This window comes from Melospiza melodia, unplaced genomic scaffold (assembly GCF_035770615.1).
Source record: "Melospiza melodia melodia isolate bMelMel2 unplaced genomic scaffold, bMelMel2.pri scaffold_46, whole genome shotgun sequence".
In the NCBI taxonomy this organism is placed as follows: Eukaryota; Metazoa; Chordata; class Aves; order Passeriformes; family Passerellidae; genus Melospiza; species Melospiza melodia.
Window position 1 is genome coordinate 4,515,740 of NW_026948783.1, and position 24,988 is coordinate 4,540,727.

At 50.9% G+C, this 24,988-nt stretch overlaps 1 protein-coding gene across 1 annotated transcript; it reads right to left on the bottom strand.

The window, feature by feature from the left end:
• Positions 1-324: 324 nt before the first annotated feature.
• Positions 325-17,291, bottom strand: LOC134434714 (olfactory receptor 14J1-like; the record flags this gene model as incomplete). The annotated part of the gene is made up of 2 exons (XM_063183341.1): positions 325-471; positions 16,830-17,291. Coding segments are annotated over 2 exons (609 nt in total), but the record flags the coding sequence as incomplete, so codon positions are not given.
• Positions 17,292-24,988: the final 7,697 nt, after the last annotated feature.

Consider the following 24,988-nt stretch of genomic DNA (forward strand, 5'->3'; position numbering starts at 1 on the left):
GAGACTCATGCCTGATCTCCTTTGTAAGAACTTAATTTGCCTGCAGGACTTGTGTGCTTGCCCAAATCCTTCTCGCAACTTGTGATTACTTCCCCCTGTCAGGACTTTTGGGGTGCGTGCCACTCATACACTATTTCCTCCACATGCCCAGAGGGGGGCCCTCTTTACCCCTTAGGAGGCGACTCACTCACGCTGATTCCACTCGCTTCCCCCCTTTCCTGGCTGGCCCCCTCGTGGGGGTTTGGAACCACCGTACTAAGGGGTCCACACTCAGGCTGAGGGTCCGAGCTGCCAGCCCCTGTCTCACTCACACTTGCTTGCCCCCTACTCCCACCACCAGATATTTCTTGCCAGTCCAGCGCTCCTCTGCGTCACTGGTCCCAAGCCGATCTTCTCTGGTCCTGATTGCCAGCTGTCCTGGAGGTCCAGTGTGGGCGGCCATCCCAGTCCTGATGTCCTCTTCAGGCACAGCTATCCCAGACAAGCGCCCAGCTGAAATAAATAGGGCAGGAGATCTTTCTCCTTTTAATGCCTTTAGTAAAAATCAGCTCGCATGGGAAGGACTGACATGTCTCATGCGTATTTTGGGGGTGGCACACAGTAGGAGGAAAAGTGCAGCTGTGTTCACTGGTCTGCGGGCAGAGCTGTGGCTCCTGTCCTCACAAGAGCACCAGGAGATTCCCAGTTTTTTTGGTCTGACATTTGAGGTCCTCTTTCCAGCCAACATGTTTTTAGGTTAGGGTGAGGGGTAAAAAGGGTCTTAGCAGGCACTGGATTCTGTTCTTCATGTCTAGACATCACTTTGATCCCTCAATTCCATGTTGGTTCATTGTTTTTAGGGGTTTTGATAGGTTTGGTGAAGGGCTTCCTCATTTGCATGCCAACCCCAATGTCATTTGCATGCCAACTTGGTTGTCCCATCCTCTTAACTGTTCTGGGTGCCATCCTCCTGGAAGCAGCAGGGTGCCGCTCGACAAAAAGGGGGATTCCCAACCATCAACAACAGGTAGTTAACAAAAAACTATTAACAGGTGATTACAACAACAAACAGTTACAACTCCACCCTGGCAGCAACTGGCCCAACTTGTGAACTCTGCAACCTTTAAAAAAAATGGCCAGCTTTTCTACTCATAACAGTATGACATCACAGAGAGTGTTTTGGGACATCACTGAGGGAGTTGTGCTATCACACAGCTTCTGTGACATCATAGAATAGGGTGTGTGGCCATAGAGGATATCCTGCCATCACAGAGGGGGGCTCAGTGACATCAGAGACTGGGTTGTGACATCACTGGGTGGCTGTGTAACATGATAGAGCAGGTGGCGACATCACAGAACAGATTCTGACATCATATTGTGGCTTTCTGACATCACAGAGTCTTTTGTGACATCACAGTGCAACTTCCTGACATTCCAGGCTGACATCTCAGAGTTGGCGCTGTGACATCACAAAGGTGCTCTGTGACATGCTAGAGTGGGCTCTGACATCACAAGTGGCAGTGTGACATTGCAAAAAAGCTGTGTGACATCACTGGGGGCTCTGTGAAATCACAGGATGCTGTGTGAGATCACAGGGGCTGTGTGACATCACAGGAGGAGGTGTGACGTCACAGGAGGAGGTGTGAGGTCACTGGGGAGGTCACTCTATCCCAGCCCCCCTCACAGTTGCCCCCAGAGCAGTCCAACCCTGCTCGTGCACAGCGGGGTCCCCTGTCCCCCCGGGTCCCCCCACCTCCAGCCCCGCAGCCTCCCCCAGAGGATGTTCCACGAGATCGACCCCAGAGCCTGACACGGGGAAGGGGGGCCGGGGCCCTGGGGGTGGTACCGGGGGACAGGGACCCCCCGGCAGCATCCCTGTGTCCCCCAGGGCCAGAGTCTTCACCCTGTTATGAACAAGGGCTTGAGAGCGCTGAAAAAATCCCCAGCAAGGGATCAGCAAAAACCAGATTTAATATTAAGGGACAGCAACACAAATTTCCTTGGGAAGAGTCAGTCTGCTCCTGACTGAACACTTCAGGCACACCAAGGAAACAAAGCAACAACAAAACCAAATCCAGGCAACCAAACCAGAAATGAACCGAGAACTGTTCCTCTGTGTGTGTGTGAGAAAATGACAGTGAGGGCAAGGATAAAAGGAATACAGTGCAAAAGCTTAACAGAGCTCAAACTTAACAGGACTTAACCTTAACTGATACCTTCAACTTCACAATTTAGCAAAAGAACAGAGCTTAACAGTATTTAACCTTACTTACAACCTATGACTTAGCAATGTAAGAGAGGAATAACACTTAACAATATACAACTTAACTTATATTCAACATAAAAACTTAGCAAAAGAAAAACTCTTAGCAGCATTTAGCTTAGCTTAGACTTCATGACTTAACCTCACTTACAGGCCTGACTAAGTCAGCTATCCAAGGCATTCAAGCCCCTCAGGGAGCAGCATTTCTGCCACATTTCCCCAGCACAGGCACTCCTGTGTGCACAGAGACACAAAGAGTCAGTGCAAGGCACCTGTGAGAAATTCCCCTGAGGGCAGGGAATGCTCCCTGTGGATCCTTTGGCATCTCCCCAGCAGGTGAAGGGCTGAGCCTGGAGGAGTGGGGGGATCGGCCCAGGCTCCGTCGTTGTTCGGGATCCCTGAGTGCAGAAAACGGGAGAGTTCCCGGCTGGGAGAGGCCCCACTCAGAGGGAGTCGCTGGCCCAGGAGAGCTCCAAAGGCTCCTTTTGGAGCGCTGTTTGCAGGGCCCCAAGAGAGGGGCTTCAGTCCCAGCGATGGCTCATCCTGGCCGCACTTGGCACCAACAGCTTTCTTTGGCAGGGTGAGAACAGGGATCTTGTGCCACCGAGGGAACAAAAGCAGTTCCCAGGGCTGCTCCTACAGAAAGCAGGAGCTGTTTGGGCAGCAGCAGTGGCTGGAGCAGACAGTGTTTGTGATGAGCTGCAGAGGAGCTGAGCCCAGGGGCTGTTGGCCAAGGCTGAGGCCCAAGGAGCATTTCTCATCTGGCAGGGCGGCCTGAGAAGGGGAGGGGGGAATGCAGCAGCACAGGGCCATGGAACCAAGGGACCATTGTGACACAGTGGGGCCCTGTGAGACCAAGGGACCATTGTGACACTGTGGGGCCTCATGGAATCATGGAGAGCACTGTGACATTGCTGGGCCTCATGGAACCAAGAGGGCTGTACTGACACTGTGGGTCCATGGAATGTAGGGACCATTGTGACACTGAGAGGCCCATAAAACCAAGGGTCCATTGTGACACTGTGGGGCCTCATGCAACTGTGGAGACCATTGTGACACTTTGAGGTGTCATGGAACCAAGAGGCCATTGTGACACTGTGAGACCCCATGGATCCAAAGGTCACTTGTGACATTGCAAGGCCTCATGGAACCAAGGGCCATTGTGACACTGTGGGTACTCATGGAATCATGAAGACCATTGTGACACTATGAGGCCTCATGGAATAAGCAAAGCATTGTGACACTGTTGAGCCTCATGGAACCAGTGAGACCATTGTGACCCCGTGGGTCCCCAAAGAACCAAGAGCACCATTTTGATACTGTTGGACCTCATGAAACCAAGAGGCCTTTGTGACACTGCAGGGCTGCATGGAACCAAAGGTCCATTGTGACACTGCAGGGCCTCGTGTCATCAGTGCTCCATTGTGACACTGTGCAACCAAAGGAGACCATTGTGACACTGCAGGGATGCATGGAACCTTGGGGCCATGGTGACATTGTTGAACCCCATTGAAACTAGGGTTCATTGTGACGCTGCAGGGCTGCATTGAACCAAAGCTCCAGGGTGACACTGTTTTATGGAGAAAAGAAGGAACACAACAGAAACACAACACAGAGGGGCCTCCTGTCATCAATCGTCCGTTGTGACACTCTTGAGTCAAAGGAGACCATTGTGACTCTGCAAACCCCCAAGGTCCAAAGGTCCATTGTGACATTCAGGGCTTATGGAACAGAAGACTCACATGTTATTGTGGGGCCTCGGGAACCACAGAGACCACTGTGACACTGCGAGGCCTCATGGAATCATTTGGACCATTCTGACACTTGGGGCCCTCTGGAACCTGGGGGCCACTTTGACATTGTGCAACTCCACTGAACCAAGGGTCCATTATGACCCTGCTGGACCCCATGGAATCAAGGCACCATTGTGACATTATGGGGCCTCTTAAAACCAAGGAGACACAGAGCATGTCTGACTGGTTTGGCCTCCCAAGGACTGCCTGACTGGTCCAACTGACCTTGGCATGTTGAGGGTTGCTTCTCATCTGCTAATGAAACACTGGGGCTCCATGCTTTCCTTCCCAATGGAAAAGAACTGTCCTTCTCCTCCAGGCACCCATGGCCAGAATTGAGATTTCACCTCCAAATTTCCTTATATCCAGGGATTGTTCCCATAGGAATATTGCCAGGACAAGTCTGTCTTGCATTGGTTTTACAAGGGTCACCTCCCATCTGTCTCCAAAACATTGGGGAAGGCAGCGTGCTTTCCTTCCTATGGGAAAGAATTGTCCTGCTTCTCCAGGTGCCCATGGCTGAGATTGGATTTCCACCTCCAAAATTCCCTACATCCAAAGATAGCTCCCAGACAAAATATGTCATTTCTGAAAAGTCTGGATGGCCTTGGCCTACTGAGGCTCTCACCTGCCTTCCAAACACTGGGGCTCTGTGCTTTCCTTCCTATGGAAAAGAACTGTACTTCTTGGCCAGGTGCCCATGCCCAGAATTGGGATTTCACCTCCAACACTGCCTATTGTGACAAACAGGAGGAGATTGTTGGCGGGAAATATTTCATGTGTGGGGGAGGATGAAGGGGTAGGTCCAGCCTTGCCCTGCCCTGTGACCCCAGTGCTGCCCTGCCCTGGAACCCCAATCCCCCCAGAGCCTCTATCCCAGCCCAGCAGTGTCTGCCAGTCCCTGGCACAGCACAGGCAATGCTCCACAGCCACCTCTGCAGCCCCAGCCCAGCTCCTGAGGGACCAAATGAGCCCAAGTCCCACCTGGGGGAAGGGCTCAGGAAGATCAAGGTGTATTGGTGGCTGACCACAAGGCAAGCACCCATCTTGACCCTACCTCTTCTTGGAATTTCCATCTGAACAGTGCTGGAATCCAGGAGTTGGTAGCTCTGTGTGTGCCTCTCTGTATCTTTTTTGTCTTTCTGTCTTTCTGTGTCTTCTTCTTCTGTTTCTCTTGCAAATTTTGATTAACATTAAATTGAACAGGCATAGAGTTTGTGAAGTTGAATGGGCCAAGTCAATGATTTGAGAAGAGTTTTTTCTTGGTTGAATGTCTGTTGTAGTTTGACATGAGAAGAATTTTAAAAAGTAATACAAAATTTTTGTGTAACTGAAATTCTGTTAAACCACTAAGATACTGAACACGTCTCTGTGAAACACAAATGCTAAAGACGAAAAAAGCCAGGAACCTCCTCTTTTTTTCCCAGTCAACAAAGAAGCAGCAGGCCCTGGCCCCAGCCCCTATCTCAACCAAACCAAACCAAACCAAACCAAACCAAACCAAACCAAACCAAACCAAACCAAACCAAACCAAACCAAACCAAACCAAACCAAACCAAACCAACCCAAACCAACCCAAACCAACCCAACCCTACCAAACCAAACCAAACCAAACCAAACCAAACCAAACCAAACCAAACCAAACCAAACCAAACCAAACCAAACCAAACCAAACCAAACCAAACCAAACCAAACCAAACCAAACCAAACCAAACCAAACCAAATCAAGCAACTCTGCCACGGGCTGAGCCCCTTCCCACCTCCCCAGGCTGCCCCCTGCCCCCCCCATCGGCACCATTCTAACCAAACCAAACGTCAACAACTACCAAACAGGAAAACGAGAGGCTACAAACCCTTAACCAGAACAAAGTCAGCCACAGCTATTAAAATCTTACCATCAAGTCCCCTCCCTCCAAGACAATTAAAACAAAAAACTCCTACAACCTACAACGCACACAAATTCAACCCTAGAACTAAAGTTAAACAAAAAACCCCACAGAAATGAACCATAAAACCAATCCTAACCCAACCACAACTTCAACCACAAGCTACTGGCATGTCAGGTGTTAATCCTTTCAATACTTCAGTCCTCCCTCGAGTAAAAGAAAAACAAAATACAAGCATATAAAAAACAAACATAAAACCATCAAAGTCAGTAAAGAAGAAATTAAATTCCAAAAAACCTATTTTTCATTAAAATACATAAAACTAATTAAAAATTCAAATTAATATCAAAGAAAAGCCTCCATGCTAAAAAAAAGGAACTGTTAAAATAACTGTAAGTACATAAAAAGTTTAAACAGGGGGGAAAAAGTAATCCAGTATTCCCAAGAGAAGATCTGTATTCCAAGAGATAAAAATAATTTTAAAAGTAAATTATGAACACTTTTACCTTTAAAGAACTATTTTTAAAACAATACCCCATAAGTCAACATGGCCCATCAATAAGCTGTAAAAAACCTTCTGGCAATAAAAATAACTTCACAATAACAAAGTCCCCCAGACCACTGTTATCCATGACAAAATTAAGAACCAGCAAAAAAGCTATTTTTTCTTCTTGTAAAAGAATCTCCATAACCTTAACAAGAAAAACTTCTCTCCCAATATAAACTAAAAAAAAAGACTATTCTAGAAATAGTAAATAACTAGAAATTTTAAGTTTAGTTTCTATACATTGTCAGTAAAAAGAAAGTTGTAAAAAAAAGTGTTCTTAAGAGCTTATTTTAATTATTACTATATTTTTTCTTTTAGTTACTTTTAATAACATTTTCTTTCTACCATTTAAAAGTCTTAAGCCTACTTTACTTTTCTCACAATCCTATCTCACAACAAAAAAATAATACATAAATAATTAATTGACAATAAAACCCAACACACTCATAAATATGCTAATTAAGAAATCTCAAGATTAGAAAAATCTTGAATAAACAAACCAACAACAATGTCATAATAAACATTTTGCCAAAGTTTCTCTGATTTTGTCAAGTTCCCAGTAAAGGCTGTTTTATAGTTTTGAGCTCCTAAGAACCTCTTGATGGTACTTCTCCAGTGAGTTCCACTCAGAGCACATAACGGTAATTCCTTTAGAATGTCTCCTTAAAAGAGTTTTTTAGTGGATGGGAGTCAGGGCTTGTGTGTCCTGTTTGGCACAGCCCAGGCAGGGCTTTCCCAGCCGCATTCCACACTCCATTTCCCAGCTGGAGCCGCTGGTGCCTCTGAGTTGTGCTGCCCCAGCCCCAGGGACGCTCTCCTTGTCTGCCCATTCCCCCACGGTCTCTGGGCAGGGATGGCCTCAGTGGGGGCTGCTGACATCCTCAGCACCTTGGAGGCTGCTGCTGAATTTTCCTGCTGCAGAGGCTTGTTCAGCCTTCAGCTCTTGAGTGCAGGAATTCAGTGTCCCAGGGCTCATTAACATTCAGAACACCTGAACAAGCCAAGCCTCTGGGAATAATCTGATCTCAGTTTTCAAATCATTTGTGGTTAATTCAACAGATCTCAGTAGTATATCTAAACTGAATGCAATATATTTTAAAATGAGTGACAAAACATATGTTTTAGGTCTTGTAATATTTTTTCCTGTTAATTCATTAAAATGTGCAATCTCCAATTGACACTGACTCCAAGTACTGCCCCAGAGGCTTGTTCAGCCTTCAGCTCTTGAGTGCAGGAATTCAGTGTCCCAGGGCTCATTAACATTCAGAACACCTTAACAAGCAAAGCCTCTGGGGATAATTTTATTTCAGTTTCCAAATCTTGTGTGGTTAACAAAGAGAGATTTCAGAAGGGCATTCAACTGAATATGTTCTATTTAAAAAGACAATGAGAAAACATTTTTTAGGTCCTATTTAGTTTTTGGTTTTTTTCCCTGTTAATAGCAATCTCCAATTGACTTTGAATCCAAGTATCTCCTCATGTAGTTGGAACAGATACGAAAATCAAGACTGTGATGTTTTTCACAGGGAAAGAGGGAAGAGGGAAGAGATGAGGATCTGACTCCACGTTTCAGAAGGCTTGATTTATTATATTATGATATATAATTCATTAAAACTATACTAAAAGAATAGCAGAAAATGTTTCATCAGAAGGCTAAGGTAAGAAGAGAAAAGAAAGAAATTATAACAAAGGTTTGTGGCTCCAGCTCCGTGTCCAAGCCAGCAGGGCTGTGATTGGCCATTAATTACAAACAACTACATGAGAATAATCACAGATCTACATGTTGCCTTCCACAGCAGCAGATGATCATTGTTTACATTTGGTTCCTGAGGTCTCTCAGCTTCTCAGGAGGAAAAATCCTAAAGAAAGGATTTTTCATAAAAGTTCTCTGCGACATAAGACCCTTCATGGCTGACAATCAATCAGACTCTGTCCCTACCCCCACCCCACCATTTCCCCCATCCAAGCCCTGGCACTCAGGGCAGCCTTGTGCAAATCTGAGCTCCCTCCAGCCCAGGCTGCACCTGCAGCTTTCAGCTCCTTGGCTCCAACTCCCACCTGCTTTCCTTGGAGAAGGAGCTGCCCGAGACACAGAGGGATGTTCATTTCTTGTCAGCCAACAAAGCCAAGGGAAGGCACAGCTCCATCATATGCCAAAATCATTCCTCTGCAAGGTATTAAATCCACTTTGCACAGCAGGCATCTCAGAGCAATGGAAAACACCTTCTGTGCCCAGCACAGATCCCAACAGATCCTCCTGTGCAAACCCTCCCTGCCCCAATTCTGCCCAGATTTGCTCTTTGCACACATGAGTCACACGCTGAAGTGAGGAGCTCCCTCCATACCCAGAGGGAGGAAAAGAGAGAAAGGAGATGAAGAGCTCTCCTGCACAGAGCCAAGGTCCAAGTGCCCCTGCAATGGGAGCCACAACTCATCAGGTTTGTGTCCTTTGGGCTCAGGGCCTGGTGATACTCAGAGACACAGAAAGGTTTCTTGCCAAAGGCAGAAGTTGAACATTTGAACAGTTTAATAACCATCACAGCTCTTCCCTTGGATCTCTGGGATGTCCCAGCACCATCTGACATGTCCACCATTCCCCATGGATTGTCGTATAGCAAGAGTTTTGGACAAAGACATAAGAAGTGGTAATTCTATGATAGATATAAACACAATTAGGATGCTGTCTAATGTGATATTTATTTAAACATCAGAAAGATTTGACAACTCCCTGATATTCAATGCATGAAACGAGTCAGTTGAGAGGTACTTGAATGACCAGAGAGCATCTGGATGAGAAAATCTGGGAGAGATGGAAAGCATAGATGCAGCTGCTCTAAATGAAGAGATGTTCTTAGACAGGGCCATTTCAACAGGAGAGCTGGAAATACCTGAAGGGAAGGGGTGATTAAATATTAGAGTGAATGTTTGTGGCAAAGGCAGAGGGGAAGATGAGTATTTCTTCTCCTGCCATCAGAAGAAGAATCCAGCACATCCAGGAAATTCCTGTTCCAGAAGAGAAAACGTTTACATTTCTCAAAAGTTCTCAAAAGACCAAGAAAATAAAGATTTACTTGTATATTATGAAACTAACAGGTATTAACACCTGTGCCCCATTCCAGACATCAGCTGTGTGCCCATGAACAGGCAGGGCCACTTGTGCCCTGAGGTGCCCAGCTGGGATTGGATGTCTCTGAGAGCACCTGAGGGAGAGCAGAGCACTTTGCAAGCTGCAGGTCCCTGACACCCTCTCAGGGCTCCTGTCCCATCAACATCTGCTCTGCTCCAGTCTGAAACAGGGCCCAGCATGGTGCCGGGATCATCAGAGAGCTGAGATGTGTGCTGGAATTCAATGCCCTCCCCATCCCACAGCAACCCTGAATTTCCCTCCTGCAGCCTTGCTCTCCAGCACAGCCATGGAGACTCTTTGGGATGTGGAGTGTTCCTGCAGCCCCCAGGGCAGCTGAGCTCTGCCTTCAGCACAGTCAGGCCTGGCCAGAGCAGGCCATGCTCAGCAATTGCTTGCGTGTGCCTGGCCTTGCTGTCAGCCCCGGCAGCGGCTGTGTGGCCTCTTTGTGGCCCTGTGCTGGCCCAGCCATGGTGGCCCAGCCCCTGTGCAGGCCCAGCCCAGGCCAGGAGCATTGCGGCTGGGAACGGCCCCTGTGCTGTGGTGCCCACAGCAGCCTTGGGGCTCTGTGCCCTATGGCCTCCCTGCTGGGCAGCCTCTGCCAGCTCCTGCAGAGCCCCTGGCAACTGTGGGGCTGCACAGACAGCCCTGCCCCGGGCTCTGCCGGCCTCTGGGCCAGCAGAGAGGCAGCCAGGGCTGGCCATGGCTGGGAACAGGCTCTAAGCCCCGCAGGAGGATGGAGCTGGGCCACAGCCAAACTCAGCCCAGACCGAAGCTGGGCTCAGCAGCCAGGGCTGCCAATGCATGGGCACAGAGGCTGGTGCTGACAAATGTCCTCGGCCCCCTCCCTGCTCTGTCAATGCCACCAAGGGCACAGAGCAGCCTCCTCTCTGGGCCACTTGCCTGTTTGCAATGCCTTGCACAGGCGCTGGCCCTGCCCCACAAGGCCTGGCCTGAGTCCTGCCCCTGCACACTCAGCCAGGCTGAGATGGACATTGATGGTTTCTGGGCCAGGCTCTCTGAGCCCAGCCCAGCTCCCTGCAAGCTCTGCCAGCTGCCCTGAGCTCTGGGCAGCACCAAGGGCCTCTCCCCAGCCCAGCCCAGCCGGCTCTGGCCCCACAGCTCTGCTCAGGCCAGGCTGCTCTGGGCACTGCCCCACAACCTCAGCCCCTGGCAAGGGCACAGCAGCAGCTGCAGCTGCCACAGGACTCAGCCCCAGCCATGGGTAAGGTGCTTGGCCAAGGCCCAAGGAGGCTCCCTGGCTGCCCTGCTCCCCTCGGGCTGAGGTGCTGAGGGTTCTGCAGCCCCTGCTGCCATCCGATCTGCCCAGGGCAACACAAGAGCCCTGGCCTTGGGGCCCTCAAGAGCTGCTCCTGCTGCAGGCCCAGGGCCCATGCCAAAGCTGGGGCAGCCACAAAACTGTGCCCATTTCTGTTCATTTCTGCCCTGATGGGGATGGGTTCTCAGCCACTTGGAGGTTGATGATGAATTTTATTTCTCCAGAGGCCTCTTGTTTCTTGAGGTCTTCCGTTCAGAAATTCAATGTAAAAGGGTAATAAATATTTGTTCCAAACACACCTGAACAAGAAAAGCCCTTGGGAATAATCTAAGTTTTCATGTGTTCTTTGGTTAATTAGACAGATTTCAGAAGTCTATTTAAAGTGAATATACTGTATTTAAAACAATGCAGAGAGAATTGTTTTTTCCTGTTTTCTTATTTTGCTCATAGATTGATATCAGCAATGTCCAATTGATATTGATCCCCAGCACTTCTTCATGCAGTCTGAACAGATATGAAAATCCAGACCCTTCATGGCTGACAATCAATCACACTTTATCTCCTCCCCACCATTTCCCTCATCCAACCCCTGGCACTCAGAGCAGCTGAGGATTGGAGTCACATCCAGGGGTGTCCCCAGGGCTCAGAACTGGGGCTAGGTCAGTTCAATCTCTTTATTGCTGATCTGGATGAGGCCATCGAGAGTACCCTCAGTCAGTTCCCAGGTGAGCCCAAGCTGGGTGGGAGTGTGGCTGTGCTGGAGGGCAGGAAGCTCTGCAGATTGATCTGGACAGGATGCAGCCATGGGCCCAGGACAATTGGATGAGGTTCACCACAGCCAAGGGCCGGGTCCTACCCTGGGCTTACAACCACCCAAAATCCCTGGCCCTACCCTGCCCCTGATCCCCACAGCCTGTCCTGTTTCCTTCATCCCTGCATTGCCAGGGACTTTGTGGGATAAGGGAGCTCTGCTCTGGCTATGGAGGGAGGTCCAAGTGCTACCACTGGAGTGGGAACCACAACTCATCACGTTTGTGTCTTTTGGGGGGTGTGGAACCGGTGACACTCAGAGGCACAGAAAATTTCTCTTCATGGCAAACAGGCCCCAGTTGAACAGGACACCATTTCATAACAATCACAATCCTCCCTGAGATATGTGCAACGTCCCAGCAGCATCTGATGAGTCCACAATTCAGAGGTGATTTCCATACCAAAATTAATTTCTGACAAAAGAACAATTAAGTTCTTGTATCGGGATGCTCATCCTGGAGTGGGTGCAAAACAGCTCCAACAATTCCTGATTTGCCAAGCTGTCAGTGGTGGATGGAGATGGGAGGTCAGGCTGCTCTTGGTGTTGAGGAAAAGCTGAAAGCAGCCTGACTCATTTCATCTCCTCATGCCCTGGCTGATGTCTCCTCTTTCCCCTTCCACCCACTGGCTTTTGTCTCCCCCCAGGCCCCCTGGTGAAGAGCCTGGCTCTGTGTTCTCCATCCCCTCCTGGCTGGCACTGCCAGGCTGGCATGAGGAGCCCCTCAGCCTTCCCTGCTCCAGGCTGGAACAGCCCAGCTCCCTCAGCATCTGCTCACAGCCCAAGGGCTCCAGCCCCACCTTGGAGGCCCTTCCCAGACCCTGCTCCAGCTGCCAGACATCTTTCCTGCCATGGGCAACAAAATCCAGGCCACAGTGACTGGAGAACCCACGTCCTTGATGTCCTGGTCACACAGCCCTGGCCCCTTGTCCCCCCATGTCAGGCTCTGGGGTGGATCCTGTGGAACATCCTTTGGTGGAGGCTGTGGCTCCAGGTGGGCCGGGGGGATCCCGTGGGACAGGGACCCTGCTGGGCATGAACAGCATTGGACTTGTTGGGAGAAACTGTGAGGGGGAGCTGGGGTGGAGTGACCAACCCAGGGACCTGACACAGCCCTGCTGGGATGTCACAGCCCCTCTGGGATGTCACACAGCCCCTCTGGGATGTCACAGCCTGCTCTGTGATGTCACAGCCCATTCTCCAATGTCACACAGCTGATCTCTGATGGTTGGCAACAGATGGTCACAGCCAACTCTGTGATGTCACAGTCTGCTCTGTGATGTCAGACTTCTGCCCTCTGATGTCACAGATGGCTCTCTGATGTCACAGGGGCAGTATATGATGTCATACTGCTCAAACACATAACCCGCTCTGTGATGTCAAAGCCCACTCTGTGACCTCATGTTACCAGATGATAAATTGTCTACACCAGGTGAGCTGACACCTGGAGCTTGTTCTCCAAAACCCCAGGCCTATGGAAGCCACACAATGCCCATTGTGTGAGAAGGGGAACTGGAAGTCCAGCAGCCTCAGTGTCCTGCCAGCTCAGCCAGGCCCACTGGAACATTGGGGTCCACAACCACCAGGGACCACCAGAGAGACCCCAAGACAGAACAACACATGGGTGAAGGGGAGGGGAAATATGTGAATGATTTTGGGGAAACCATTATCGTATTTATATTTAGTCTGGGAAAATCAATGAATATGTGTGCAATATACAGAATATAAACAGAAACTTTCCTTTACTCAGCCTGCAGGGCTTTGGGAGGAGCTGTCCCCCGTGCATCCCCCTGAATAAATAATGCTGCTTTTTAATGCTGCATTGCTGTTAAGGAGTTTTCTATTTTACTGAATTTTTGGTAACACTCCCACTGCCAAGGAAAGCTCTGTCTGCTGCTGTTCACAAATACAGAAGGGCTGGTGGCAGATGTTGGGCTCAGAGGTTGCCTGGGGCACAGTGACCATGAAATAATTAAGTTTTCAATGTTCTGGGAAAGAAGGAGGGGCAGCAACAAAACTTCTGCACTGGAATTAGGAAGGGCAGACTTTGGCCTGTTTTGGATGCTGATTTTGGGAGTACCAAATCAGGTCCTGATTTTTTGAAGGAAAACATCCCTTAAAAACAAAGGGGTCCAGGAAGGATGGACACATTTCAAGATAGTAATCTTAAGGTGGAAGGAGCAGCCTGTCCCAGTGTGGCAAAAGATGAGCTAGTGCGGAAAATGACTGGCCTGGCTGGCCATGGAGATTTTGTGGGAACTCAAGGGTAACAAGAGGTGCATCAGCTTTGGACAGAAGGTCAAGCAGCTTAGGAAATGTTTAAGAATGTTGTGAAGTCGTGCAGAAAAAAAGTCAAGGGGTGAAAGCTCAATTAGAGTTTAACCTGACCACTTCTGTGAAAAAAAATAGACAAGGTTTCCACAATAAAATTAATAGCAAAACATGGGATAAGGAGAACCTCTACTTTTTATTGGATGCAGTGGGGAATATAGAAACTAAAGATAAGGAGAAGGCAGAGCTACTTAACATCTTGTTTCTCTCAATTTTCGATATTACGGCAGGCTGTCCTCAGGACAAGTGTTCTGCTGAGCTGGTAGATGGGCACAGGGAGCAGAACAGCCCCCTGTAATCCAGGAGGGAGCAGTTGGTGTCCTGCTGAGCCACACAGATGCTCACAGGTGTGTGGGATCAGATGGGATCCATCCTAGGGGGATGTGGGAGCTGTGGATGAGCTCCCCAAGCTGCTCTCCATCATTTACCATCAGTGCTGGCTCAGCAGGGAAGTCGCAGAGCACTGGAGGTGCCAATGTGAGCCCATCCCCAAGAAGGACTGGAAGGAGGAGCTGGGGAACTCCAGGCCTGTCAGCCTGACCTGGGTGCCCGGCAAGGTTATGGAACAGTTTACCCTGAGTGCCATCACAGGGCCCCCACAGGATGGCCGAGGGGTCAGAGCCAGCCAGCGTGGATTTCAATGTCTGCACTGATGATCTGCATGCGGGGACTGAGTCCAGCATCAGCAAATTTGCAGATGACACCAAGCTGGGTGTGAGTGTGGATCTGCTGGAGGGTAGGAGGGCTCTGCAGAGGGACCTGGACAGGCTGGATCCAGGGTCCAAATCCAACAAGGTGAGGTTTAACAAGTCCAAGTGCTGGGCCCTGCATGTTGGCCACAACAACCCCTGCAGTGCTACAGGCTGGGGACAGAGTGGCCGGAGAGCAGCCAGGCAGAAAGGGACCTGCAGGGACTGAGGGACAGCAGGCTGCACATGGGCCAACAGTGTGCCTAGGGGTCCAAGAAGGCCAATGGCTCCTGGCCTGGTTCAGGAATGGTTTGGCCAGCAGGAGCAGGGCAGGGATTCTTCCCCTGTGCTCAGCAATGCTTGGGCAGCACCTCGAGTGCTGTGTCCAGTCGTGGGCCCCCCAATTTAGGATAGCCATGGAGGGGCTGGAGCATGTCCAGAGAAGGGCAAAAAGGCTGGGAAGGGGTCTGGAACACAAGCTACCAACTCCTGTGAAGAGCAGCTGAGGGACCTGCAGTTGTTGATCCTGGAGAAGAGGAGGCTCAGGGGAGACAAGGCGGTGTCAGGGCACAGGTTGGACTTGATGATCTCCAAGGTCTTATCCAACATTTCTGATTCTGTGATTCTCTGGAAACACCCTTGGAGCAGTTGCAGGAGGAGCCCTGGGCCTCCTCTTCAGAAGCTCCAGCAGCCCAGGTCCCTCAGGTTCTCCTGCCAGCCCCAAAGCCCATCCTGTCAGTCCTGCGGAGCCTCTGCAGCTCCTCCTCATTGCCCAGAACAGGGAGCCCCAGAGCCAGACACAGCAGCCCAGATGTGCCCCCCTGGCCTGGGGTGCCGCTGGCAAGGGAGCAGCACCAGGCACTGCAGGAGCCTGCAGACAATTCCTGCAGCAGTTGTAGGATGATCCTGCTGCCCAAGGGACGTTCCCATGGTGCCAAGTCAGGAACTGCAGTGGGGAGTGGGGCCAGAGAGGAAAGGGCAAACAGGGATGGGCTGTCTGCAGGGGAGGGGACAGGGGTGGGAAATAAGAAGAAATGTGTAGCAGGAAGCGAAAAGAAAGCAAAGAAATTTGTAGCAGGAAGAGTAAAGAAAGCAAAGAGTAAAGAAGTAAAGGAAAGTGAAGCCAAGGAAATGCTCAGGGCAGTTTGGGAGTGGCTGCCAGGCAGCCCTGGCTCTGAGCAACAGCTTCTGCAGTGGCACAGGAAACTCCCAGCTGATGGGAACAAACTTTCTGGCTGACTGCAGTGGCCAGGACAAAGCTGAGCGGTTTCCCTGGTGTCCCCCAGCCCTTGCTGGCCCCAGGGGCTGATGGCATTTGTGCTCCCTCAGGTTCATGTCCCCACACCAACAGCATGGGGGTGCTCCCCCTGTTGTGTGCAATGCAAACAGGGGCTCCTGAGCCAGTGCTGCCGTGTCTGTGCCTGCAAGGATGGGGCGCCTGTGTGAGCTGGGGGAGAGGCCAGGACTGCAGAGGGGGGATGTTGTTGGCAGCTCCATGAGGATGCTCTTGGACGCTGCCCTGGGCTGTCCAGCACACTTGGGATGGATCAGCCCCTGCTCTGCTGCTCCTTCCCATCTGCCCCAGGGCCCTTGCAGAGCCCCAGCCATGCTGTTTGCCCCAGCCTTCCCACGGCCAGCCTGGGGCTGCTCACGGGGGTTTTCTGTGTTGAGCATTGGCCTGGCCATGTTCTTGAGAGAGCCTGGGCAAGGAGCCTGGAGCCCCCAGAGCCTGGCCTGAGGCGTCAGCGCTGCCCCAGCAGTGCCCATGGCCTCTGCCTGCTGCAGCCCCGGCACTGCCACCCCCAGGGCTGTGCCCGGCCCCGAGAGCACTCAGGCCCTGCAGCAACACCAGGGCCAACAGGGCAGAGGGGCAGGGCCATGGCAGCAGCACTGGCAACACCAAGTTGGCAGAAACAATGACATCACTTTGTAGAAAATATTTAAAATTTTAAACAAGGACAAAGAACTTCCAAAATGGAACTAACAAGAAGTATTAAAGGTTACTTTTATTACAAGTGATTTGCAAATACTGGCCAGCAGTTAATGTTCCTGAAACCATCCACTCCTCAGTCTCCACACTGCAGCCTTGAGCTCCTGGTTCCTCAGGCTGTAGATGAGGGGGTTCAGGGCTGAAGGCACCACTGAGTACAGAACTGACAGGGCCAGATCCAGGGATGGGGAGGAAATGGAGGGGGGCTTCAGGTAGGCAAATGTGCCAGTGCTATAGAAAAGAGAGACCACGGCCAGGTGAGGGAGGCAGGTGGAAAAGGCTTTGTGCCGTCCCTGCTCAGAGGGGATCCTCAGCACAGCCCTGAAGATCTGCATATAGGAGAAAACAATGAAGACAAAACAACCGAATGATAAACAGGCACTAACACCAAGCAGCCCAAAATCCCTAAGGTAGGATTTGGAGCAGGAGAGTTTGAGGATCTGTGGGATTTCACAGAAGAACTGGCTCAGGGCATTGCCACGGCACAGGGGCAGGGAAAATGTATTGGCTGTGTGCACCAGAGCATTGAGAAAGGCACTGGCCCAGGCAGCTGCTGCCATGTGGGCACAAGCTCTGCTGCCCAGGAGGGTCCCGTAGTGCAGGGGTTTGCAGATGGACATGTAGCGGTCGTAGCACATGATGGTCAGGAGGCAAATCTCTGTTGCAAGAAAAAAAAAAACAGAAAGACTTGGGCAGCACATCCAGTGTAGGAGATGTCCCTGGTGTGCCAGAGGGAATTGTGCATGGCTTTAGGGACAGTGGTGCAGATGGAGCCCAGGTCGCTGAGGACCAGGTTGAGCAGGAAGAAGAACATGGGCGTGTGCAGGTGGTGGCCGCAGGCTATGGTGCTGATGATGAGGCCGTTGCCCAGGAGGGCAGCCAGGGAGATGCCCAGCAAGAGGCAGAAGTGCAGGAGCTGCAGCTGCCGTGTGTTTGCCAATGCCAGCAGGAGGAAGTGCCTGATGGAGCCGCTGTTGGACATTTGCTGCCGCTGGCCATGGGGACCTGTTCATGAAGAAAGGACAGCAAAGATTTAGAGGAGATACCTGTCACCAAAATGAAAGCCATTTCCCATATACCCTCCTCTGGAATAGACACACACACTCTTTTTTTTTTTTTTTATTTGGCGTTCTGGGGTTCTTTTAAAAAGCTTCTCCCTTTCTCTGCTGCTGTTCTTGGATATCAGAAACCTCAGAATTTCTGCTGCCTCCAGGGAAACAGAGTGCATTCTGTGAGGCAAAGTGATGAATGGAAAGTGAGGGTAGATGATCTCTCATTCTGACCTGTTCAGAGTTTCTCTGGGCTTTAACCTTTCTCAGGGGGAGGAGGGTCACATTCCAATGATTCCCCTATAATGTCACCAGGTCCTGGTGAGAGCAGATGGATCCACCACAGCCCAGCTCCACATTTGAAGCCAAAACCTCATATTGCTCATTTCTCCAACCCAGCAGCATTTTCAGTGTCAGAACACCTCTGCATCTCCCCATCAATCTTATAACTCAGAGATGCTCTAGGACAGGTTTGCACCCTGGATTGGAGCTCCCAGCTTGGACTGAAATCTCAGGGACACTTCCAAGTGTCCTTATGATGGCTTTGGATGAAGGGAGATGCAGCTCCTTCCCTGGCTGCACTGACAGCATTGCCCAGAGCCGGGCACTGGGGACAGCATCACCCTGAGCCAGCTGTGCCCCCTCCAGAGCCCCCAGGGCCGGGCAGCTGCTCCCAGCCCTGTGCTCTGCAGAGGAAACTGGGCCCGGGGCTGCAGATCTGCCCCACGGCTCTGCTGCAGCTCTGCCTGCACAGGAGGGGCTGCACGCCTTGGAGCCCCGGCCCTGAGGGCCCAGGCTGGGCTGGGGCACAGGAGGGAGGGGGCTTGTTCAGAGGGAGGGGCTGCACTGGAGGGGATCCTGTGGGCATCTCTAAACTCTCCCTGCCACAGCATCTCTGGGTATTGTTTTCTCTCCTTGCCTGATCTTCTCTCTGCTTCCTGCAGATTTTCCTCCTGAAGGTGTTTCCCTGTGCCTGATCTCTCCCTGCCAACACTCACAGACCCCAAATCTCTGTGCCCTCTCCTTGGCCTGACAGAACCCTGCCTGTTTGCAGGGCACTGGCTGGGGCAGGTTCTGTTTGCAGCTGGGAGAAACGACAGCTCAGACTGAGTCTGTTGGCTCCAGCAAAGGTGATGCTGGTGCTGTCCATGGGCAGAGTGACTGAAAGCACATTAGGGATCTCCTGTGACCCTATAATCACCAAAAGTAACAGTTCAGACGTCTCAGACACTTGTCAAAATTCATAATTAATAATTCATAACCTACCTTTAATATTTATCCCCCCTCCCTGCCATTCTCCAAAAGCAGGAAACTGATTTCAAAGTCTTAGGAAATTTTCTCGTTTTTGTTAAAATCCTTGACTTGGAAATATTCTATGACTGATTAGAACCCCTCAGCATATCAGAGTTTCATGAGCCTTTCACCTCCCCTGCACCAGAAATACTCAGAGTTGTACTCACAGAGTCTGTAGGCATTAGGATGTTCCAGCTTTAGGAGATGGCTCCAGGAGCTGCAGCTGCATTGTCCTGCAGCCAGAGGTTCCTGTGCCAAGGGCTGGCAGTGATTCTGCCCCAGACACTTCTCAGCACCTTCCCAGCCCTGACTGATTGAAGCTCTCTGTGCCTCTGTGCTGCGCCCAGGATGGCAGCAGGCAGTGCCCCAGCCCTGCTGGGCTGGCAGAAGAGCTGCTCATCAAGAGAAATGTGCTTTTGAAGCTCTTCTTGGTTACCAGGAGCTGCCTCTTTGCCATGAGCCCAGCCCAGCTCAGCAGCACAGACAGAGCACAAGGACTTTAATGAGCCTCTGGGGCTTTGTGCTCAGGCCCTGAACATCAGTCCCTGAGAGGGAGCTGAAGAAACCTCTCCAGAACTCCAAGTCAGAATCCAACTCCAAAATTTCTTGGACTTTTAATGGGTCTCAGAGAGGGACACGACTGAGAAAGTGTCCCCAGGCCCCAGGCAGAGCAGAGAACTGGAGGCAGTGATGACTGGTGGGGACAAAGAGAAGCCAAGTCTTGGTGCCCTGGGGCAAAGCAGGGTCTGTGCCACCAAGGGCTGGGAGGAGACACCTTGTCCTGAGGCCCTGGGGCCTCCTGGCACAGCCCCAGCCAGGCTGGGCACTGTCAGCCCCTTGTCCTGCCCTCAGAATCCCCCCCTAGCCCACATCCCAATGGCCTCAAGGATCTGCTGGAAGGAGTCCCTGGGGAGCCTTGCTCAGCAATGGCCTTGGGGGCTCCTTAATTCTCCCTGTAGGGACTGCAGGTTTTTCAAAGGACTTTGGGTTTGGCTTTTGCCTTGAGTCTCTGAGAGATTTGTGCAATCATGGCCTCCAGTTATTTGCTGTAATTAGTCCCTGGAGAGCCTTTGTCAGTAACAACATTCAGTGGGCTCATTAATGCTTCAAGGTACTTCAGTTATTTTAAGGTACTTGGTGTTTCCCTTTTGATACAGACTCTGTGAGAGGTTTCTGCAATCATGGCCCTAATTATCTGCTTTAACGAGTCCCTTGAGAGCTTTGCACTTACATGTAGTGGGGCTCATTAATACTTTGAAATACTCAAGATTTTTAAGGTACTCTAGATTTTCCTTTCCACACTGAATCTCTGAGAAGTTTTTGTGCCATCCTGGCCTCCAGATCTCTCCTCCAAGGAGTCCATGAGGAGCCTGTGTAGCAGATGGACCTCAGTGGGATGCATCCATGATTTGAGACACTTGGGGGTTTTCTTCTGACTTTGACTCCTAGAAATGTTTCTGCAATCTCCTCTCAGACCCTGAGGTTCCAGGGCTCAGCTCCAAATGCACCACAAGGCTCATTAGGATCAAACAAGTCCTGACAAACCATGGCTCTGCCTTGATTTCCCTCTGCTCTAGTGCAGTTCATCAGAAATATTTCTGTAGTGATTTTGGTTCACCAATTTGAGATTTCTTGGAGAATGCAGCAATTGTTGTGGTGGCTTCAGTGTTGGCTAATTACCAGTGCACTCACTAGAATATACTTACTCATTTCCTCCTGTGTGATAAGATTAGGAGAACAGCAAAGCAGGCTCAAAACTTTAAGAGGGTATAAGGAAAAGTTCATTAATAGCAACTAAAAGAAAGAGTAATAAGAACACAACTTTCAGAAAACTTCTCCTCTCCCTACAACCTTTTCTTTCTTACTGACATTATAAAGAGATAAACCTAGAATTTTCAGTCAGTTTACCCCAACTAGAATAGTCTTTCTTGAGTTCTCTTAGGGAGAGGAGTCTCTCTTTCATGCTATGGAGACTTGTCCAGAAGAGACACTTCTCTTGTGGCTCCCAATTTCCATGAATAGCAACTGCCCAGAAAAATCTGCAACTGTGACATCCCTCCCAGTTGTTCAAAGCTCTTCTACAGTTGTGTTTATGGGCCATGTCAACTTATGGGGTATTAGTTAAAAGATGAGCTGTGTAAGAGCAAAGATTCTCCTCATCTATTTCTGAAATCATCTTCATCTCTGAGAACATCTTTTTCTTCTCTCTGTGAAGGCACAGGATCTCATCACGCTTCCCTTTTTCCACGTTCAAACTTCTCATGGGATCACAGCTACTTTGACATTTGCTTCTTTAGCATGGATGCCTTTGCTGAACAAGTCATGTCCCCATACTTTTCAATGCGATACAGGGAAAAAGAGAGTCTGATGTATCAGTTACATCCTTCTCCATGGCTTACATCCTTCTCCATGGCTTTACAAGAGGATTTCAGCCCCAAGATCAGGACATCTCCTCATCCCTCCCATCTGGGACTCAACTTCCTCTTCACTGACCTCGGTGTCTTCATGTTGCTCCTCTATGTGCCTGCACTTTGTCCTTTTCTCTCACTCCAGGGAAGATGGAAGCACTGAAAGAGTTCATATCTCACCTTGGGCCTGCAGATGGTTCCGTGACCCTGGCCGGGCTCAGTGCTTGCAGCCAGACCTGCTCCCTGTTCCCTCAGTTCCATGGGGCCCCACAGTGTCCCAATGGTCCCTTGCTTCCATGAGGACCTGAGGTGTCATTGTGCCCCCTTGGTGACACAGGGCCCTGAAGGGTCACAATGGTCTCCATGGTTCCATCAGGCCCCACAGAGTCATAATGGTCTCTGGGTTCCATGAAGCCCTGCTGGGTCACCATGGCCCCTTGGTTCCATGGGCTCCAATGGTGCCACAATGATCCCCTTGGTTCCATGGGCTCCAGTGGGGCCACAATGATCCCCTTGGTTGCATGAGGTCCCCAGAGTGTCCCAAGGATCTTCCTTCTTTACCAAGGAAAGAACCCAGCCCGTGTTGCAGGGGCAGCCACCAGAGGCCAAGGCCAGCCAGACTTGACAGTACTGACAGATTTACCTGGGAGCAACCCTTGGTATAGGGAATTTTGGAGGTGGAATCCCAATTTCAGACATGGACACCTGGAGGAGAAGGACGGTTCTTTTACATAGGAAGGAAAGCAGGGAACACCGTCATTTGAGGGGCAAACGAAAGGTGGCCATCAGAGGCCTGAGTCAGCCAGACCTCTCTGTTCTAGTTGCTTTTGTATGACAGCAACCCTTGGATATAGGGAATTTGGGAGGTGGAATCCCAATTTTGGCCATTTCTTTGTAGATAAGAACGACAGTTCTTTTTCATAGGAAGGAAAGCATGGAGCCCAAGTGTTTCAAAGGCAAAAGAGGAGACAGGTGGCTCCTGTCCTGGCTCCCAAGCCAGCCAGGCCTGATTGTCATGGCAACTTTTGTCATGGAGGGTCCTTGGATATCACAGGAGAAATCTCACTTTTGACCTTGGACTCCTTGAGAAGAATGATGGTTCTTTTCCATAGGAAGGAAAGCATTGAGCCACAGTGTTTTGAGGCAGGTGAGGGACAGCTCCCAAGTGGCAAGGGCAGCTAGACCTGTCTGGCTTTCATTTGGGAGCAATCCTTGGATGTACAGAGTTTTGGAGGTAGAATTCCAGGTTTGGCTATGGGCACCGGGTCAGGATGGATGGTTTTTACCAATAGGAAAGAAAAATGCCAAGTGTAAGTGTTTTTGAAGAAGATGAGAGGTGGCCATCCTTAGGCCAACAAGGCCACACCTGTCTGTCCTGGCACCTTTCATCTAGGGACTCTCCTTGGACATAGGGTATTTTGGAGGTGGAACATCAATTTTGGTCGTGGGTGCCTGGACAGAAAGAAGAGTTCTTTTCATTAGGAAGGAAAGCACAGAGCCCCACTGTTTCAGAGGCAGAAGAGTGCCTGCCCTCAGGAAGCCAAGGCCAGCCAGACTTGTCAGTCCTGGCAGCTTTTGTCTGGGAGCTATCCTTGGATATTGGGAATTCTTGAGGCAGATTCTCAATTTTGGCCATGAGCACCTGGTCGAGATAGATGTTATTTTCCCCTAAGCAAGAAAAGGGTTTCAAAGGCAGATGAGAGGTAGCCCCTGGGTGGCCAAGGCAGGCAGACCTGTCTCTTCTGGCAGATTTTATCTGAGAACAATCTGTGCATATACGGAAATTTGGAGGAGGAATTCAAATTTTGGCCATGCTCCCCTGGAGGAGAAGGACAGTTCTCTCCCATAGGAAGGAAAGCCAAGAGCCCCAGTGCTTCAGGGGCTGATGAGAAGCAGCCCTCAACATGGCTTCCTGGTTCCACAAAGCCCTGATGTGTCACCATGGCCCCTCGGCTCCATGCGCCCTCGCTGTGTCACAGGGGCTCCTCTGTGACACTATGGGCTGCATAAGGTCACCATGGACCCTTGGTTCCTTGGGGCCCCCAAGTTTCACAATGGTCTCCTTGATTCCATGAGGCACCACAGTGTCACCATGGCCCCTTGGTTCCATGAGATTCCATAGTGTCACTGTGGTGTCCTTGGACATGCATTGTCACAACTGACCCTTGGTTCCATGAGGTTCCATACTGTCACCGTGGTCGCTGTCAGAGACTGCATGAGAACGATGTCCCAAGACACCTTGGGATGCTCAGAATGCCCTGTGGGGCCAGGGCCGGGTCAGGTTTGTGGTGGGACAGAGCCCCGCCCCCAGCCCTGGTCTGGCAGAGCTGTCAATCACACAGCAAGGGGCTGTGCTAACCCAGCTCTGATTAGCCCAGATGTTAATCAATCAATCACACACTAGCAGCTGGTGCCTACCCTGGCTCTGATTGGACAAGCAACTAGCATTCCCACCCCAGGGATGGGCCCATGAAGGAAATATGTAGTCCTATTTTAAAGGGTGTCTTTGTTTGCTGTTCCTATTACACAAGAGGTGATTGCAGCATTCAGTGACTGATATTGATGCAGGGACTGTCCTAAGGATGTCTGGCCTGCTCAGAGAAGCGGTGCCTTGAGCTCTGAGCCAGTGTGGACAACCTTGCTCCACTTTCCCCAAGCCCATTGTGTCTCTCCTCACTCACCTGGAACCTGCTTTGCTTGGAGAACTGGCTGCACACAGCCAAAGAGGGATTTGCCTTCTTTGATTTTTGAAGCAATCTAAAACTCCTGAGTTTCCCCATTGCAAACAGACATCCTCCTCAAGCGTGTGCCAAGCCCAAGCTGCCACCAGGAGCACTCCAGACCTGCCCTGGGCCAGCTGTGAGGGTGGATCATGATCCCAACACGCAGTGGTGCCATTGCAAGGGACTGTTGCCATGGACACTGCAATGACCCAATGGGTTTGGGTCCCATGGCAACCCCCATCAGTTCAGGTTTCCTTGGAAACCAGCCCAAGGAGCCATTTCTGCAGCCAGGTTCCATGGCCATTTGCCTGCAGAGCTGTTGCTGTCCTCGGCTGCCATGGCAACCCTGGGACAAAGCGGTGCCAGGGCTGTTCCAGGTACAATTCCAGTGACAATTGTACCTGGAATTGGTGCCACCAGGTGACATGGCAACGGCCACGGGGACCTGGTCCTTGGTTTGGTGCCATGGCAACCAATGCCCGGCCCCGTTGTGGTGGTTGGTGGCCATGGAAAGCTGCCCTGGGCCCTTGCTCAGGGCTGGCTGGTGTCAGTGCCCAGAGCCAGAGGGGATCCCTTGCTGGGGGCTGTGCCATGGCCACCTGCCCTGTGCCGCGCTGGCCGCTCAGGCACCAGGAACCAGCAGCCACCGGCACTGCCAGGGCCAAAGGCCAGGTCAGCCAGACAGAAAGGGGCGGGGCTGGGCACTGTTTCCATGGCAACCGGCACTGGGGGGACACCTGGGTCACCTGGCCTGGCAGTTGCCATGGAAACCCCTGGCAGGGACTGAGGGCACAGCCCCTGGCACTGAGACACTGCTGGGCCGGGT